Below are 14,494 nucleotides of genomic sequence, written 5' to 3'. Positions count from 1 at the left end.
TGCCAGATCTAGAAGATGGGATTTTCATTGGGACTTGAAGGAAGCCAGGGAAGCCAATAGATGGAGATAAGGAGGGAGAGCCTTCTAGTTACAAGGGACAGCCAGAGAATGCCTAATGATGGGCGTATCTGGGTCATGGAACAATGTTAGTGCATTGAAGAATACCTCACGGAAGGCTAGAAAGATATGAGGGGGATAGGTTATGAATGCCAAACAGAGGATCTTGTATTTTATTCTGGAGGTGATAGGGAGCCACTGGGGTTTATTGAGTAGGAGGGTGATATGGTCAAATCTTCACTTTAGGGAAGTCCCTTTGGTGGCTGAATGGAAGGTGGATTGGATCAGGGAGGAACTTGAGGAAGGCAGACCCACCAGGAGCCTATTTCTGTGGTCCAAGGGTGAGATGATGAGGGCCTGCACCTGAGTGATGGCTGTATCACAGGAGAGAAGGGGGTGTGTTCAAGGTAAAATCCACAGGCCTTGGCAGTAGGCTGGATATAGGGGATGAGAGACAGTGAGGAGCTGAGGCTGTCTTCTAGGGTAGGAGCCTGAGGGATTGGAAGACTGGTTTTGCTCTAGGTTTGTCCCTCTGACAGAGCTCCCAGATAGTCTGAACTGGATTTTATTCCAAAAGCTGGTTGCCTAAAAGTGACTTTAATTCTTTGTGTGAAATCCATTAGTTGATCAAAAAGCAATTTTAAGTACCTACTATGTGCTAGCTAAGTATTGGGGATACAAAGACCCTTTGTACTTAAGGAGTGGTATTCTAATAGCTGGCTAGCATGCTAGGCCTCAAGGCAGGAAGAAGTAAGTTCAGATCCAGACTCCAACATTTACTAGTCCTGTAACCCTGGCCAAGCCATTTAAACTCTGCCTCTGTTTCCTTAACTCAAAAATTGGGATAATAATAGCACTTACGTCTTAGGGTTATTGTGAAGATCAAATAAAATAACATTTGTGGAGAACTTAGCAGAATGCCTGGCACATAGTAGGAATTTAATATTTGTTCACTTCCCTTTCCTCCCTTCCCTAATAGGGAAAACATTGTGTGTATATGTATGTATGTATGTATGTATGTATGTATGTATGTATGTATGTGTGGGTATATATATGTGTGTGTACGTGTGTATATGTGTATATATATATTTTAATATATGCATGTGTGGGTATATATATATATGTGTATATGTGTATATATATATTATTTTATATATGTGTGTGTGGGTATATATGTGTATATGTGTATGTGTGTGTGTGTGTGTATATGTATATTACTGTTTTCCCTAAAGCATGTAAATGAAAAGAAGAGAAGGAGGGTGGTGCCTAGAAAGTAGTCATCTGACTTCTTGTCTGCTTTCCTGTTGTTGCTTGCATTACAATTCCATAGCAATTCTCTAAAGGTCTGCATGTGAGATTTAGTTCTGTTCTGCAGTGAGCAGGGAAGGAGACAATCTCTGATCGGAAGCAACATGAGGTTGTTGTGGAAGGCAAGGGACAGCCTTAGAAAGAAAGGGAAGAGGCTGATAGAGAGCTGAGAGGCAATAAAGTGTCCTCCAGAGCTCTACCCCAACCTGGTTCCTTACCTACAACCAATCAGGGTGCCAGTCCACATCCTCACCCGACGCCTAGGTCAGAGCATAGGAGCCTCCTCCAATAGCTTGAAAGTGCTAGGTAGCTGCAAGAAAGGTAGAGGCCCTGGAGTCAACAGGACCTGAGTTCAAATTCGGCCTCAGATACATGATACTTGTTTTGTGACCCTGTGCAAGTCACTGAACGCTGATTGCCTTGCAAAAAAAAAGAAAAAAAGAAAGAAAAAAAAGAAAGGTGGAAGAGAGGGTATCTCCTCTCCTCCGCCAATCCCATGGCTGAAGAAAAGGAGGATATAACATTCATTCCTTGGCTCTGTGGAACTCTGAATACATTTCTCCACCCCTCCACCCCCAAAACACTGTTGCACATGCTGGTTAGATTCACTGTTACATGCTATTAGTGCAGTTATACACAGACATAGACACGTATACATACATACACACACATGCACATGTGTATAGACATGTGTGTGTTTGTATGTCCAGTACATTATTAGTTGAATAGGGTTTTCCTAGGCTGGCCTGAGAACCTACCCACTTTGCATAGCATTGTTTCTAGGGAAAAATGCATTCTAGCTTCTAAAGAAAAACATTTAAAAACAGATTTGGGACACATAGCCCATTAATAAGTTGGGAATTGCTTTTATAAGTTGCTCTACAAAAGGATAACTGCCAGGAGAAAGTTCTCTCCCCCCTTTGCCTGATATTGTACATGTCAGGGGAAGTCAGTGGTTATAGATTCTTCAGTAAAGAAACTGGAGATCTCTTGGGCTTATCCTTAGATAAGAAATTTGCATTTGGCTGACTAAATCCATCAGCAGCTCACACTAATCCTTCACAGAATGCCTTTCATGCTTATCACGCCTGGCTGTGTGCAGGTAGCTCAGATTGACTGCTCCATTTGTGGGAGCATTTCATTTAGGCTGACAGGAAATAGCTCTTCCTTTTTCAGCCTTAGGATGTGCACCTATTTTCCCCTTGCAAATTCATATCCCAGATGTCTCAGGGACGGGAAGATAAGCAAGGTCATTGCTATTTGTTTTCATGAGGCTGATTTTAATAAAGTGAGCTTCAGAACTTTACTCAGAATCAGTTGCTTCATTAGGCACATCGTAGGATAGGAATGAAGCTGAGAAACCTTTAATGTTCAGGGAAAAAACATGTTTCCTGTTGTGCCAGTATCTTCAGATTCATTGATGCCCCTGAACAGAGAGCAACAAACAAAAATAAAACCGCTTGCTGCGGACCTGGATGGGTGACTTGCTTGTAAGTAGCAGGAAGTGAACACTCCAATGGTTATTATTCTAGAACAGAGATATTCTATTCTAGAACAGTAATAGATGGGATTTATTGTTCCCTCTGTTGAAAATGGTCTTATTTGTAGCATCCAAAATGTCCCAAACTCAGGAAAACAGTATTAAATATTGTTGCTCTGAAGCCTTACTATGTGGATCACACTACTTACGGAAGAGAGAGCAGACAGAAGGAGAGTCAGGACTCTAGAGTGGGGTCCTTAGTTCAGTTGCTCAACTTTCGGAGACTCTGGGAAGTCAGCCTTATCCTTCTCATCTCTGATATTCCACACATAGGTAATAGCATTTGTAGCAATAGCTATGCTCCTAGGCAAGGATCCGCATCCTGGCATTTTCCAGATTCACAAGTCAGTGAGTAGGTCCTTTCAGAGGGAGAGTGCCTCTGCTCCATGAGCAGTCTTCTTGGTGAGAGGAGAAAATAGGGTCTTGAGGAATAATCCCCTTGGACTTTCAAGCCACCCTTTGCCTCCAGTGCAGTGACACTCTGTACAAAGTGGTCCTTACTACAAACCGTGGAGAGTTTTTGCTACGTAAAAGGTCCATTAAGCAGTTTCTTAGTCATTTTGGTCCCTGCTGTGCACACAGATACTGCTCACTATCAGTGGTAGCATGTTTGAATATGAAGCATGGTGATGCTAGTGTAATCACTGCTAGGCATCAGGGTCATACAGTGGTTAGAGCTCTATGCCTGGTATCAGGAAGACATGAGTTCAGATCCAGGCTCAGTCACTTACTGTGTGACCTTGGGCGAGTCACTTAACCTGTTTGCCTCAGTTTTCTCAACAGCAAAATGGAGATAATAACTATCTGTTGAGGTTGTTGTGAGGATCAAATGAGATAATTTGTATATAGCATTTAACACAGTGCCTGGAATATAGTAGGTGAATATAAATGCCAACTATTGTTGTTATTGGGTGGACCTCATGTTTGTATGGTGTTTGAGCCTGAGAACAACCCAGTGAATCAGAGAATGCTGGTGTTGTTATCCACATTTTACAGGGGAGAAAATTGAGACTTGGTGTCTTGGTCTGTACGTGGTAGTGCCCAGGCCAGAATCCAGATCCTCTGATTCTTCGTCCTCTGTCAGCAATGGCTGTCAAAAACTTTTTCCAGTATGAGCATACTTCCCTCTCTCCCCTAATCCACCATACCAGTAATGTGTTCTGTGTAGATTCTAAGTAAGAGGAGAAGGGGAATCCCAGAGTAGTTTCAGAGGCCATTGCCCTCACAGAAAATCAAAGCAACAGCATACATCTTTTCAGCACTTGGCATGATATCTGGCACATAGTAGACACTTAATGAGTGTTTCTTGAGTGACTCATTGACAGTGCTGAGTTTGTTAGGTCTTGGAATACCATATTGATGGGCCATAAGGGGCAAAGCTTTCATGAAATATGGAACTTAATCTTTTTTCAAACCTGTTTTCTTTCCAGTTGACAAGTCAGGATAAGACTCCAGCTGTTATCCAGAGAGCCATGCTGAAACACAACCTCGATTCAGACCCAGCAGAGGACTATGAGCTCGTCCAGGTCATCTCAGAGGACAAAGGTGAGGTGAAGTTGCTCCAGGCATCTCCAGTCACAGGATCTCAGGTGCACAAAATGTTAGCATTGGAAGGGACCTTGGAGACCTTCACAACTTTGCTGTATGGAAAGTGAGGCTTAGAGGTTTTAGGTGGCAGTCCCACTGACCTCGGCAGTGGTAGAGCCAGGACTGAGGGCCATGTTTTGTGCTGCTCTCCACTTTTCTTCAGATTTGGGATACAGGGAATGGACGTGTTAAATTAAATAGATTGTAGCTTTCTTATGTTTATATTTTATATTAGGCCTGCTGTGGAGCAGAGTAGGAAAGAGGGTGGCATCTTTCATGAGACTGAAAAAAAATGCCTTTAAAAAAAGGCTTTTCTCAAGAACTTCGGGGGTGGGCGGTTATAATGCATGTAGCAGACAGAGTTCCAGCTGTTTTTTACAAACTTGCCTCAGTTGCCCAAAGGCCTATTTCCTCTTCTGGTGAACTCTCTTTACCTAAGTAGGGTATTCCTGAAAAGTTGTCTGCGAACTGAATGAAGGTTTGCTAATGAAATTTTCTCTTTGCCTATCATGATGTTTTCAGAGAAAAGCTTTATCTTCATTTGTGATTGACCCTTGGGTACCAGTAACTCTACTCTTAACCCTGGAACTTCAAATTTAAATTCCTCTGCATCTCAAAGAAAGAATGTTCAGTGTAACCCTTCAGTGCATCAGGATGCTCCCTACCCAAAGGAGCTCTTCTCTGGAGTATTACACATCAGAGATGGCCTCTGGGGTTCCTTAGAATTCTGACGTGGTCATTCTGGAAAGCTGACCTCTCCTCCACTTAATAGGACTTGTGTGTGTGTGTGTGTGTGTTTTAAAGATTTTTGTTGAATTCTTTTGTTTTTATATCTCCTAGAGTTCCCATTGTATCTCTTCTTCCCAGCTCCCAGAGAACCATTACGTATAACAAATAATTTTTAATTTATTACTCACTTGCTTTGGGAAGTGAAAGCCAGTGTATGATATAACTGTAGGGAAGCCTTTTCTATAGAATTCAGTGCCACAAATATATAATCAAGCATATTAGAAGTAAGAGTGCTCTCAGGGAACATCTAGGAAAGCATTCTTGAAGTATTGTTTGGGGACTCCTGAAGGCCCTTCAGTGGGTCTGTGAGGTGAAAACAATTTTAAGAACAGTACTAATTATGTTTTAACTTCTAATTAAATTAAATCGATAGATATAACCCACATATACAAAAGATCTTAGTGGGAGGGATCCTCAATAATTTTCAAGAGTGTAAAGGGATACTAAAACTTTATTATTATACTATACTCCCATTGTACAGATGAGAAAACTGAGATCAGAAAAGTGAAGTGATTTGCCCAAGGTATTGCAACTAATTAGTGGAGCTGAGGCTAGAACTTAGATTCCCAGACTTGTAGTCCAGGGTTCTTTCCCTTAAACCAAATATAGGAGAGTAGACCACTCAAAACAACCTAGATCTCCCACTCATTATTATTAATCAGTTCTGGGCCACCCAGAACCATGATTACAGTTATGATATCCTATTGCTGCTTTTCCTGTTTGGGACAATCATACCCCTAAGTCCTATATACTTTTAAAATTAATGTTCATGAAAATTAGTTTTGTAATGAGAATTTCATTATACTGCTAGAGGCAATTGGAACAAATCATTAGATATTACAAAGTCAAGACTGGGAGTCATTGAGCTTGATCTGGCTTTGATTAATTATCTTTGCATAATAGTGTTCAGGGCATTGAGCAAGGCAAGATTCAGACCATAAGGAAATAGTGGTTCACTTTCGCTTCATTTCATGGGATATCTGGATGTTGGTTAGTTTTGGAAAATACGGATCCAGTTCTGGTTTGAATGGATTGATAGCTTTGACACAATTATTTTCTTCTCCCTAAGGACTCATCTTTTGAGAGGAAAGACAGTGCAGGGGAAGTTAAAAGGTCTAGGTTCTAGTCTTGACTCCACCATTATCTAAGGTTTAACAAGTTACTTTACCCCTCTGAGCCTCAATTTTATTCATCTAGATGATAATGGGAGGAGGGAAGGAATGTTGATGCTGTACAAGTTTGTTTAGTTAGTAGGATCTAGAGCTGAAAGGGACCTAAGAGGGCATCTAATTCATGATTCAGTCTGGAAATTAATATTTGAGTCTGAGTCAGGATTAAGCAAATTAGTGCCATCCATTCTGGGTTTTAATTTCTGGTTTGGTTCAAATCTGTGGCACAAAGGTTACGTCCCAGGCCTTGAATATTTCACAAATCAGTTCAATTCAACAAGCATTTCTATGTTCAGGGCTCTTTGCTAGGCAGTGGTGCCACAGAAGTGATGAAATCCCTGCCCTATCTTCTACTGGGACATGGAATAGGGATAGACAGCATTTAAATAGATAGGAAAATGAAGGACGAAGAGTGCACTAATAATAGGGGGCAGGATCAGATTCCGGTAGGTGGGATGAGCCTTGAAGGAAGCTAAGAATCCTAACACGTGGAGATGAGGAAGGACATGTGGGACAGTCTGTACAAAAGCTTGGGAGCAGGAAATTGGGATCCTCAGCTTGGGGAAGGCAAGTTTATTTTGACTGGGGCAGATCATGTATGAAGGGGAATACTGTGAAATAAGTTTAGAAAGGTAGGCTAGAGTAAGAATGTGAAGGAAGGCCTTGACGTGCCCAGCTGAAGAATTTGTATTTTTGTCTAGAGGCAATACAGAGCTGTTGAAACACTGAGCAGGGGCTTGACGTGGTCAGTTGGCACCTATGTAGCCTGTAGAGGATGGATTGGAAAGAGGAGGGACTCGGAGTAGGGAGATGAATTAGAGAGGCCATTGCGAGGCTCCAAGTGGTGACATCCATGGAGAGAAGGAGATGGATTAAAGGAGTATCTTGGAGGTAGCATTCCTGGGATTTTTGACAACTGATTGAATTTGGGGGGTGGAAGGAATAGAGGTGACCTAAGAGTTGATGGTTGAAAATTACTCTGAGGTCAATGCTAGCCTAAAGTATACCCTTACTTCTTTTTTTTTTTCTCTTTTCCAGAATTAGTCATTCCAGATACTGCAAATGTCTTTTATGCTATGAACAGCCAAGTGAACTTCGACTTCATTCTACGGAAAAAAACCACCGTGGATGAACAGGTGAAGCTGCGTAGTCGAACCAGCTTGACCCTGCCCAGGACTGCAAAGAGAGGGTGCTGGAGTAACAGACACAGCAAAGTCACCCTCTGAAAGGGGTGCAGGCGTGGCTTACAGTCTGTCAAAGCAAGGAATGGGACCGAGGAGGTTGGCAAAAGGACTTCAACTACCATCCAGTGTTAGGGAGCCTTCATCTATTCGACAGATATTTATTGAGCATCTGCTAAGTGTATGGCACTGCGCAAGACACCTTGGGGAATGCCAAGATCAACTAGATATGCAAGGGATGAACTACTACCGCGGTGTTCCTCCTTGACCAACTTGTGACTAGAATGCAAAGTTATCCACATATAGAAATATGTATGTGTCTCTGTGTATGTGTGTATATAAACATAAACATATTATATATATATAAATGTATATATAAAAGGAATTTTATGGGATATTCTGGACTATGGGAAAAAATTTGCACATTGGCCTAGGACAATATGGTCATTTTTTATAGGGAAAAAAAGAAGGAACTGAGAACATACATAGCCTTACACCTTCCAATTAAATGAAATCAATTCCTAGGAATACGAATTTTCCTTTGTGCCAGTATTACTTATAACATGAACTTCAAATTTTATTTTTCTAAGAGGAGAAAAACCTCTCAAAATCAAGTGCCACCAGAAGCAAACAAATGAAGGGCGAGAAGAGCCACCATCAGCTGCATGAAAGACCAGTTTGGAAAGGGTCTGGATAAGCCGATGTCCCACAGCGTCTGCCTGCACATGCCACATTCTATCAGCCTGGGCTGGGGAATAGGGAAGGAGCTTGGGTTTCCACCCAGCAAAAAATAAAGCAAGAAGCTTAATTGGAAAGAGTGTTAGATTTTGAAGCTGGAGGACCTGGGTCTAAATCCCAGCTCTGCCACTTACTACCTATGTGACCTTGGGCAAGTCACTTACCTTCTCTGGGCCTCAGTTTCCTCATCTGTAAAATGAGGAGGTTAGACTCAATGACCTCTAAGGTCCCTTCCAGCTCTAAATCTATGATCTACCTTGATCCATTCCCTCAATAAATTGCTTTTCTGGAGGGGGAGGAGAGAAAACTCATTTTATGATATCATCAAATTTCTCTAACCAACATCTTTATTTTTTTGGGCACCCATTCAGGACCAGGATACTCACTTTAGTTTTTTCCCATCTAAAACCATTCAGAAAGTGGGTCATGCTTGTTTTTGCACAAACACTCATGTTTTTGGTTACTTACCAGCCAGGCAAGGAAGTGAAAAAGACGCCCTACATCTGTGGACTCTGTCCTTGTTTGAATGCCACTGGTCATTGCCTTTTCTGGATAAATGCCTTTTGCATGTACAGCTGCATATCATGCTGGTCCTCTGCCATCAGAATTGCTGTTCCTCATTATTCTGTGCAATTATTCCTCAGGTGTAGAACTCTTTTTTGAGACTGACTTAGATTGGTGGCTTGGAGTCTGTGAAGGAATTGATTCCTGAGCGTCGCTTGACCCATTGGCTGCCTTTGAAAATGGTGCCTGTTTATTGTAGCAGTGCCCAGTTTTACTTTATTATTAACTTTTGTAGCATCACTGTGCCTAGCCCACAGCCTCCCCAGGGCAGGGTGGGGGACAGCCTTGTGGGGTCGGGGGTGCATGCCAACTAAAATGTTTCTTAACAAGGTACATTATCCAAATGGAATAAAGAAGTTAATGTTGCATATGGCCCCCCATAGCTGCTATTACTCTGTCTCACTTGGAAGTGAAATTTTTATTGCCAACTATACCATTTTCCTCCAGAGTCTGAGGTGTGGTGAAAGTCATTTTAGGGGTTTGAACTAAAAGCCATATATGTCTGATAATGACGCGTAAGAAGCACTTACAGAATGTCATCCTTTTTTAAACTTTTTTTTTCAGAATATTAGTCTGCATTCCAAAAATAAAAATAAAGATGAAGTGAATCAAGATTATAAAATATAAATTATATACATAGATTTCTCTGTGCTAACTCTGTAATGCGACTATGAAAAGTTGTGTCTCATTTATGTTCTGTGAACAGCCATAATAAATCAAGCTTGGGGTCCTGGAAAGGTCTGGAGAGCCATAACACATAGACAAGAAAAAGAAATCAAACTGAGAATGCCTTACATCTTGCTCAGACTTTTCCAGGGATGGTGAATTTTGCACTGTAAAGATGCCCAACTTCGCACTTCTTCATGCCCATTAGCAGGTCCATCCTCAGTCTGACAAGAGGAGGGAAGAAAGTGGCAGGTGATGTGACCATGGGCCCCACAGTGTGACCAACATATAAGATGGATTGACATTAGAGCCTTAGCCTGTTTTTTGGGCTGTCAGTCCAGGAATAACATGTAAGCATGTGTGGTTGAATGTCCCCAGAGCACAATGTGTTTGCTTGTATATACTGTATATGTAGAGATTAGATTTATATACTGCACTGTACAAAACCTGTATTTTTCATTTTTAAAGATGATGAAAATGCCCAGTGGGATAAAATAGCCTCATTTATTTAATGCCATATTTTAAATACCATTTTTGTTCCTAATGGACAGCTTGTATGTGCTTTTAGCTGCTCGCACTCTTCTCCTTTGGCATCTCTGTCATCTGTTTACCTTCTGGTTAAACTAATAAACTGGTTTGGGAATAAGATCCCATATCTGGTTTGGGAATAAGAAGAATATCACTCATCTCCTTACATTGGTTCCTTCTCTTTCCTTCTGTCCTCCTGTAGGACAAGGAAGAGCTGGAATACTTCCAGAAAAATGGAGCTTCCTACCTCATGGGTCAGCACATGCTGTTTGGGGGCAGCTCCCATATTAAAAAAAATATTGAGCCCATCATGAAGTCTATGATCATTTCACAAAGTTCTAATTCTATCTCTCAAACCAAGTTATGAATGTTTTCAGAAGATACATTTGTCTGGTGTGTCCAATGTGGCCATTTTATAGATGCAATTGAACTTCAAAGGATAAATAATACTTGAATACTATTCCATCCCTCTGCTGTCTGCTTTCACTTAAGCCACTCTGCCCAGAGGGATACAAAGCCTATGCTTAAAGGATACAGGGAAATAAGGTCTCATTGCATCATTATTATTCCTGTTTTATAAATGAAGTAAAGCCAAAGACTACACTCCATTTGATTCAACAAGCATTTTGGGAGTTTATTGTGTGTAAGAGTTCCTGTGCTGGTCACTGAGGGCGTTGTGAAGATCAAGAGATGGTCTGTTGCATCAAGGATCTTATCATTTAGTAGGAAGGAATAAGACGTACACTTTGGCGGCTCTGTGACCTCACTGATAGGAGTGCGCCACACTTCATCTTGCGACACAGACGTGGATGTCCTGTGATATGTCACGGATGCTTACTACCCCTGCTCATGTGAACTATGCTTCAGACACTCTTGACAACTTTCTGCCTCTTCTAAACACAGTGTGTTTTTGTGTCTCTCTGTCTTTGCTTGGGAAACATATTCTCTGTCCTTGGAATACACTCCTTCCTCTCTTCATCTGGTGAGTTCCTACTCATTCAAACATCACACCACCTGGGTTGAAGCCTCTCCTATGCATCTGCCCATTCTCCTACCTTTGAATCTCGAAAACTTCACAGGCAAGTTTCATTTCCTCCTAATGTGCTCATCATATGTTGTATGTTAGCATTCTCTCTGTTGGTGTTTTCCCTTCCCTTCTGTATTGTAATCTCCTAGAGGATAAGGACCATACATTAAATTTTACATCTTCTCCCCTTCCTTAGTACAGCATTCTGCACACAATAGCAAGTACTGAATGTAGTGCTGGTTTCATTTTTGTGCTATACAAATGTGTGATCTTCTATAGACTTTGCAGAGATTTTTTTCTCTTTTTCCATCACTACCCATTCAAAAGAAATAGTTTCAGTTTACAATTCCAAATTCTTATGTAAGCACTAACCACAGAGGGTGCCAATAGATCAAGCCTGGGGTGGGAAAAGCAGACAGTGAGGAATTTCAATCTATTGTCTCATGCAAAGCTCCAGTCCCAGAACCCAAGGCTTTTAGAGTATTGTTAGAAATTGTCTAGACCAAGCCAATTGACTCCCCACCACCTCTCCATCCCACAGGGACCTTTTTCTGATCCTTGTTGGTGGGCTAGTCACAGCTTTCTCTAATAATCATGGTTTGGAATCTGTAGCCCAATCAGTCAGACTGGACAGGGCTGGTAGCTATTGGCTATGAGTTATGAGATCTATGCTGCTGGGGAAGATGGACAGATAACACTGACAGGTGCTACATGCCACCTGTTGCCTGGGGGGGGCGGGGGAAGAGAGAGCAGACCATCTGGATCTAGATTTGGAATGACTTTAGTAAAGAAATGAGAAGCTGGACAGAGCCCCTCCCCAAAGCACTGGAGTGAGAGATTCTTGCCCTGATAAAATGTGTCATCAGAGGGGACTGTTATCTTCTTTCACTAAGTGACCAAGCAGCCCAAATGGGAAACCTCAGAAGATAGCATTTTAGAGAAGTGCTGAAAAGTACTCTGGGAAAATTTAGACCTGTTTGTGCCTTTGGGAAAGAATGACTAATGGAACTAGAAGAAATCAGATTCTTTCCCCTTCCCTCCCTTCCCCACACCCCACTAAGCAAACACATTCTGTATCAGCTTTCTAAAGAGGACTGGTTGCACACAAAACATGGGAATAGCAAATCATTGCTGACTGATAACATTTTCCTTTGCCAACTACAAATATTTAAAATAATCAGACAGTCTCAAGCATTTATCCAGCATTGGGCAGCATGTGCAGGGGTAAGCCCAGAGGGCTTTTTGATTCATAGGCACTCGATCCATCCAGTCCCTCCACTCCCATGGTTTCTTCATCTAATATCCCCCTAACTTGTCTCCTTCTTTCTAGCATCTCCACTCTCTACAACACCCTTCTTAGAGCTGCCAAAAATCAACTTCCTAATGCATAGACCTGACCATGACACTTCCTTGCTGAGGAAACCAGTGGCTCCCTATTATAAAATAAAATGCAGATTCCTTGGCCTATGGTACTAATAAGATTGAAGAAGCACGATATAGTGAATAGAGAGCTAGCCCTGGAGACAGGAAGACTTGAATTCAAGTCACACAACTGACAAGCCCAAGTTACCTAAATATTCAACGCTCCAGGGAGGTATTGAGGACTACAAGGCACAGAACAGAGCAGGTGCTGATCTACCTTGGCAGAAATTTCCTTACCGAGACTTTCTCATAGCAGTGAAATCACAGATCTGGAATATATACAAATAAATATGTGTATGTGTATACATATATATGGCTATATACAGACGGGTGTATATGTATATACATACATGTATGCATGTGTCCACTGCGCCACCTAGCTGCTCAGGCTTTGCATAGCACTTTTTATCATCTCATTTGTCATCATGACAATTCTGTAAGACAGAGACCTTTATTAATAATCTCCCCATTTTTACTGATGAGGAAACTGACGCTCAGAGAAACTGTTGCTTGTTCAGAGTCACCTAGTTAATAAGAGCCTGAAGGCAAGATTCAAACCCAGGACTGACTCCAGGTCCAGTGTTCTATTTACCATATCCTTTTGCCTCTCGGTATGGGAATTCAAAAGTGAAATTGAACAGTCCCTGCCCTCAAAGAGTTTACAATATGATTGGGGTTGAAGAAGGAAGAGATGTACCCATACAGATTGCAAGAGTACTTTTTAGCACCAAACATACAGGAGTCTTAAATTAGATTTCTTTGCTATTCCACCAGCTTATTTTATAGCTTAGTCACTGCCGCTGAGAGTTCAAATGGAAAAGAACAGAAAATGGTCTTTTCTGGAAGCTGCCTATATTAATCCCCCTTGGGCCCAGCCTTTTGTTGGTGTCTCACTCTCCTTTTTTTCTGGCTAATGACATGCTCTGCCCTTTCAAGGAAGACTGACTAGATAGTCTGACATTTCCCCCTTCAGCTTAGCTTCTTTCTTAGAGGCTAGTCTAGGAGACTCCCTCCTTGACTACAGCTCTCTGAATTTCCCATCTTGGAGCTTAAGTGCTGCTCTCCACAATCTGTTCCCCAGTTCCTTCACTCCTGGGCTTTGCTCAGCCCCAATCCTTTCTGTCTCTAGGAGTTCTTTTGGTCTTTCTTGAGAGCTTCCCCTACTCTGGCCCAAAGGCATCATCTTCCATTATCTGCTCCAGCCCCATTGGTAGGTACTTGCTCTGAATTAGCTAACCAGGATACTGACTATTTATCACAGCACAACAACCCCTTCTTTCTTGATACTCTCATGTAAGTTTCAAAAGCAACTCCGACTGGTTTCTAGTAGACTTTAAAGATGCTTAAGATTTCCTATTTACATTTGAACTCTCCAGTGCACTGTCTGGAATGTCTCTTCCCAATTTCACAATCCATTTGGGGGGGAAGCCAGCATTTTGTTGCAGTTCACTTTCCAATCTTCCCTGCAAGAAGCAGGATCAGAATGAAAAAAATATCTTCCTTAATCCACTCCCTAAAAATCAAGTTCTTCATAGCAACTAAACTAGCTTTGGTCTTCACACCCTGGAAAAAGGAAGCAGCTCAAAGGCAATGTCTGTGCTGCATCATGAGACTCCTGATAAAGGAGCAGTTTTCTCTCATTGTGGGAAGTTTGCCAACTGATAATGACATCATGGGGAAGGGAGAGATGAATGCACAGACAGTGATGCTATTTGGAAGCCTTAATTCTTGAGGAAGCCAAGTGAAAATAATGATCATAGGGAGGGTGAGAATCTACCCAGTGTGAGGGAAAAAATGGTCCTCTAAGAGGAGGATTCTCTACCTTTTTCTGTTTTTTAATAAAACAGAGAACATAGTTTTGTGCTGTGAATAGCACATCTGGAATTCTAGGCAAAGACTGCAGTAAGAATGACCCATA

General features: G+C 41.7%; 1 protein-coding gene across 4 annotated transcripts in view; it reads left to right on the top strand.

Moving 5' to 3' along the window:
• The window catches only part of RGL1 (ral guanine nucleotide dissociation stimulator like 1), a 222,027-nt gene extending 211,780 nt beyond the window's left edge, over nt 1–10,247 (top strand). For all 4 annotated transcript variants that reach the window (XM_078156455.1, XM_020984384.2, XM_020984386.2 and 1 more), the window contains 2 exons: nt 4,336–4,450; nt 7,489–10,247. In XM_078156455.1, coding sequence (XP_078012581.1) covers nt 4,336–4,450; nt 7,489–7,676 — 303 coding nt within the window. In that variant the 3' untranslated portion in view covers nt 7,677–10,247. The remainder of the gene's footprint in view (nt 1–4,335; nt 4,451–7,488) is intronic.
• Nucleotides 10,248–14,494: the final 4,247 nt, after the last annotated feature.

Source organism: Phascolarctos cinereus, unplaced genomic scaffold, assembly GCF_003287225.1.
Source record: "Phascolarctos cinereus isolate Bilbo 61053 unplaced genomic scaffold, phaCin_HiC Scaffold_5;HRSCAF=322, whole genome shotgun sequence".
NCBI lineage: Eukaryota > Metazoa > Chordata > Mammalia > Diprotodontia > Phascolarctidae > Phascolarctos > Phascolarctos cinereus.
This window is presented reverse-complemented; position numbering and strand designations above follow the sequence as displayed.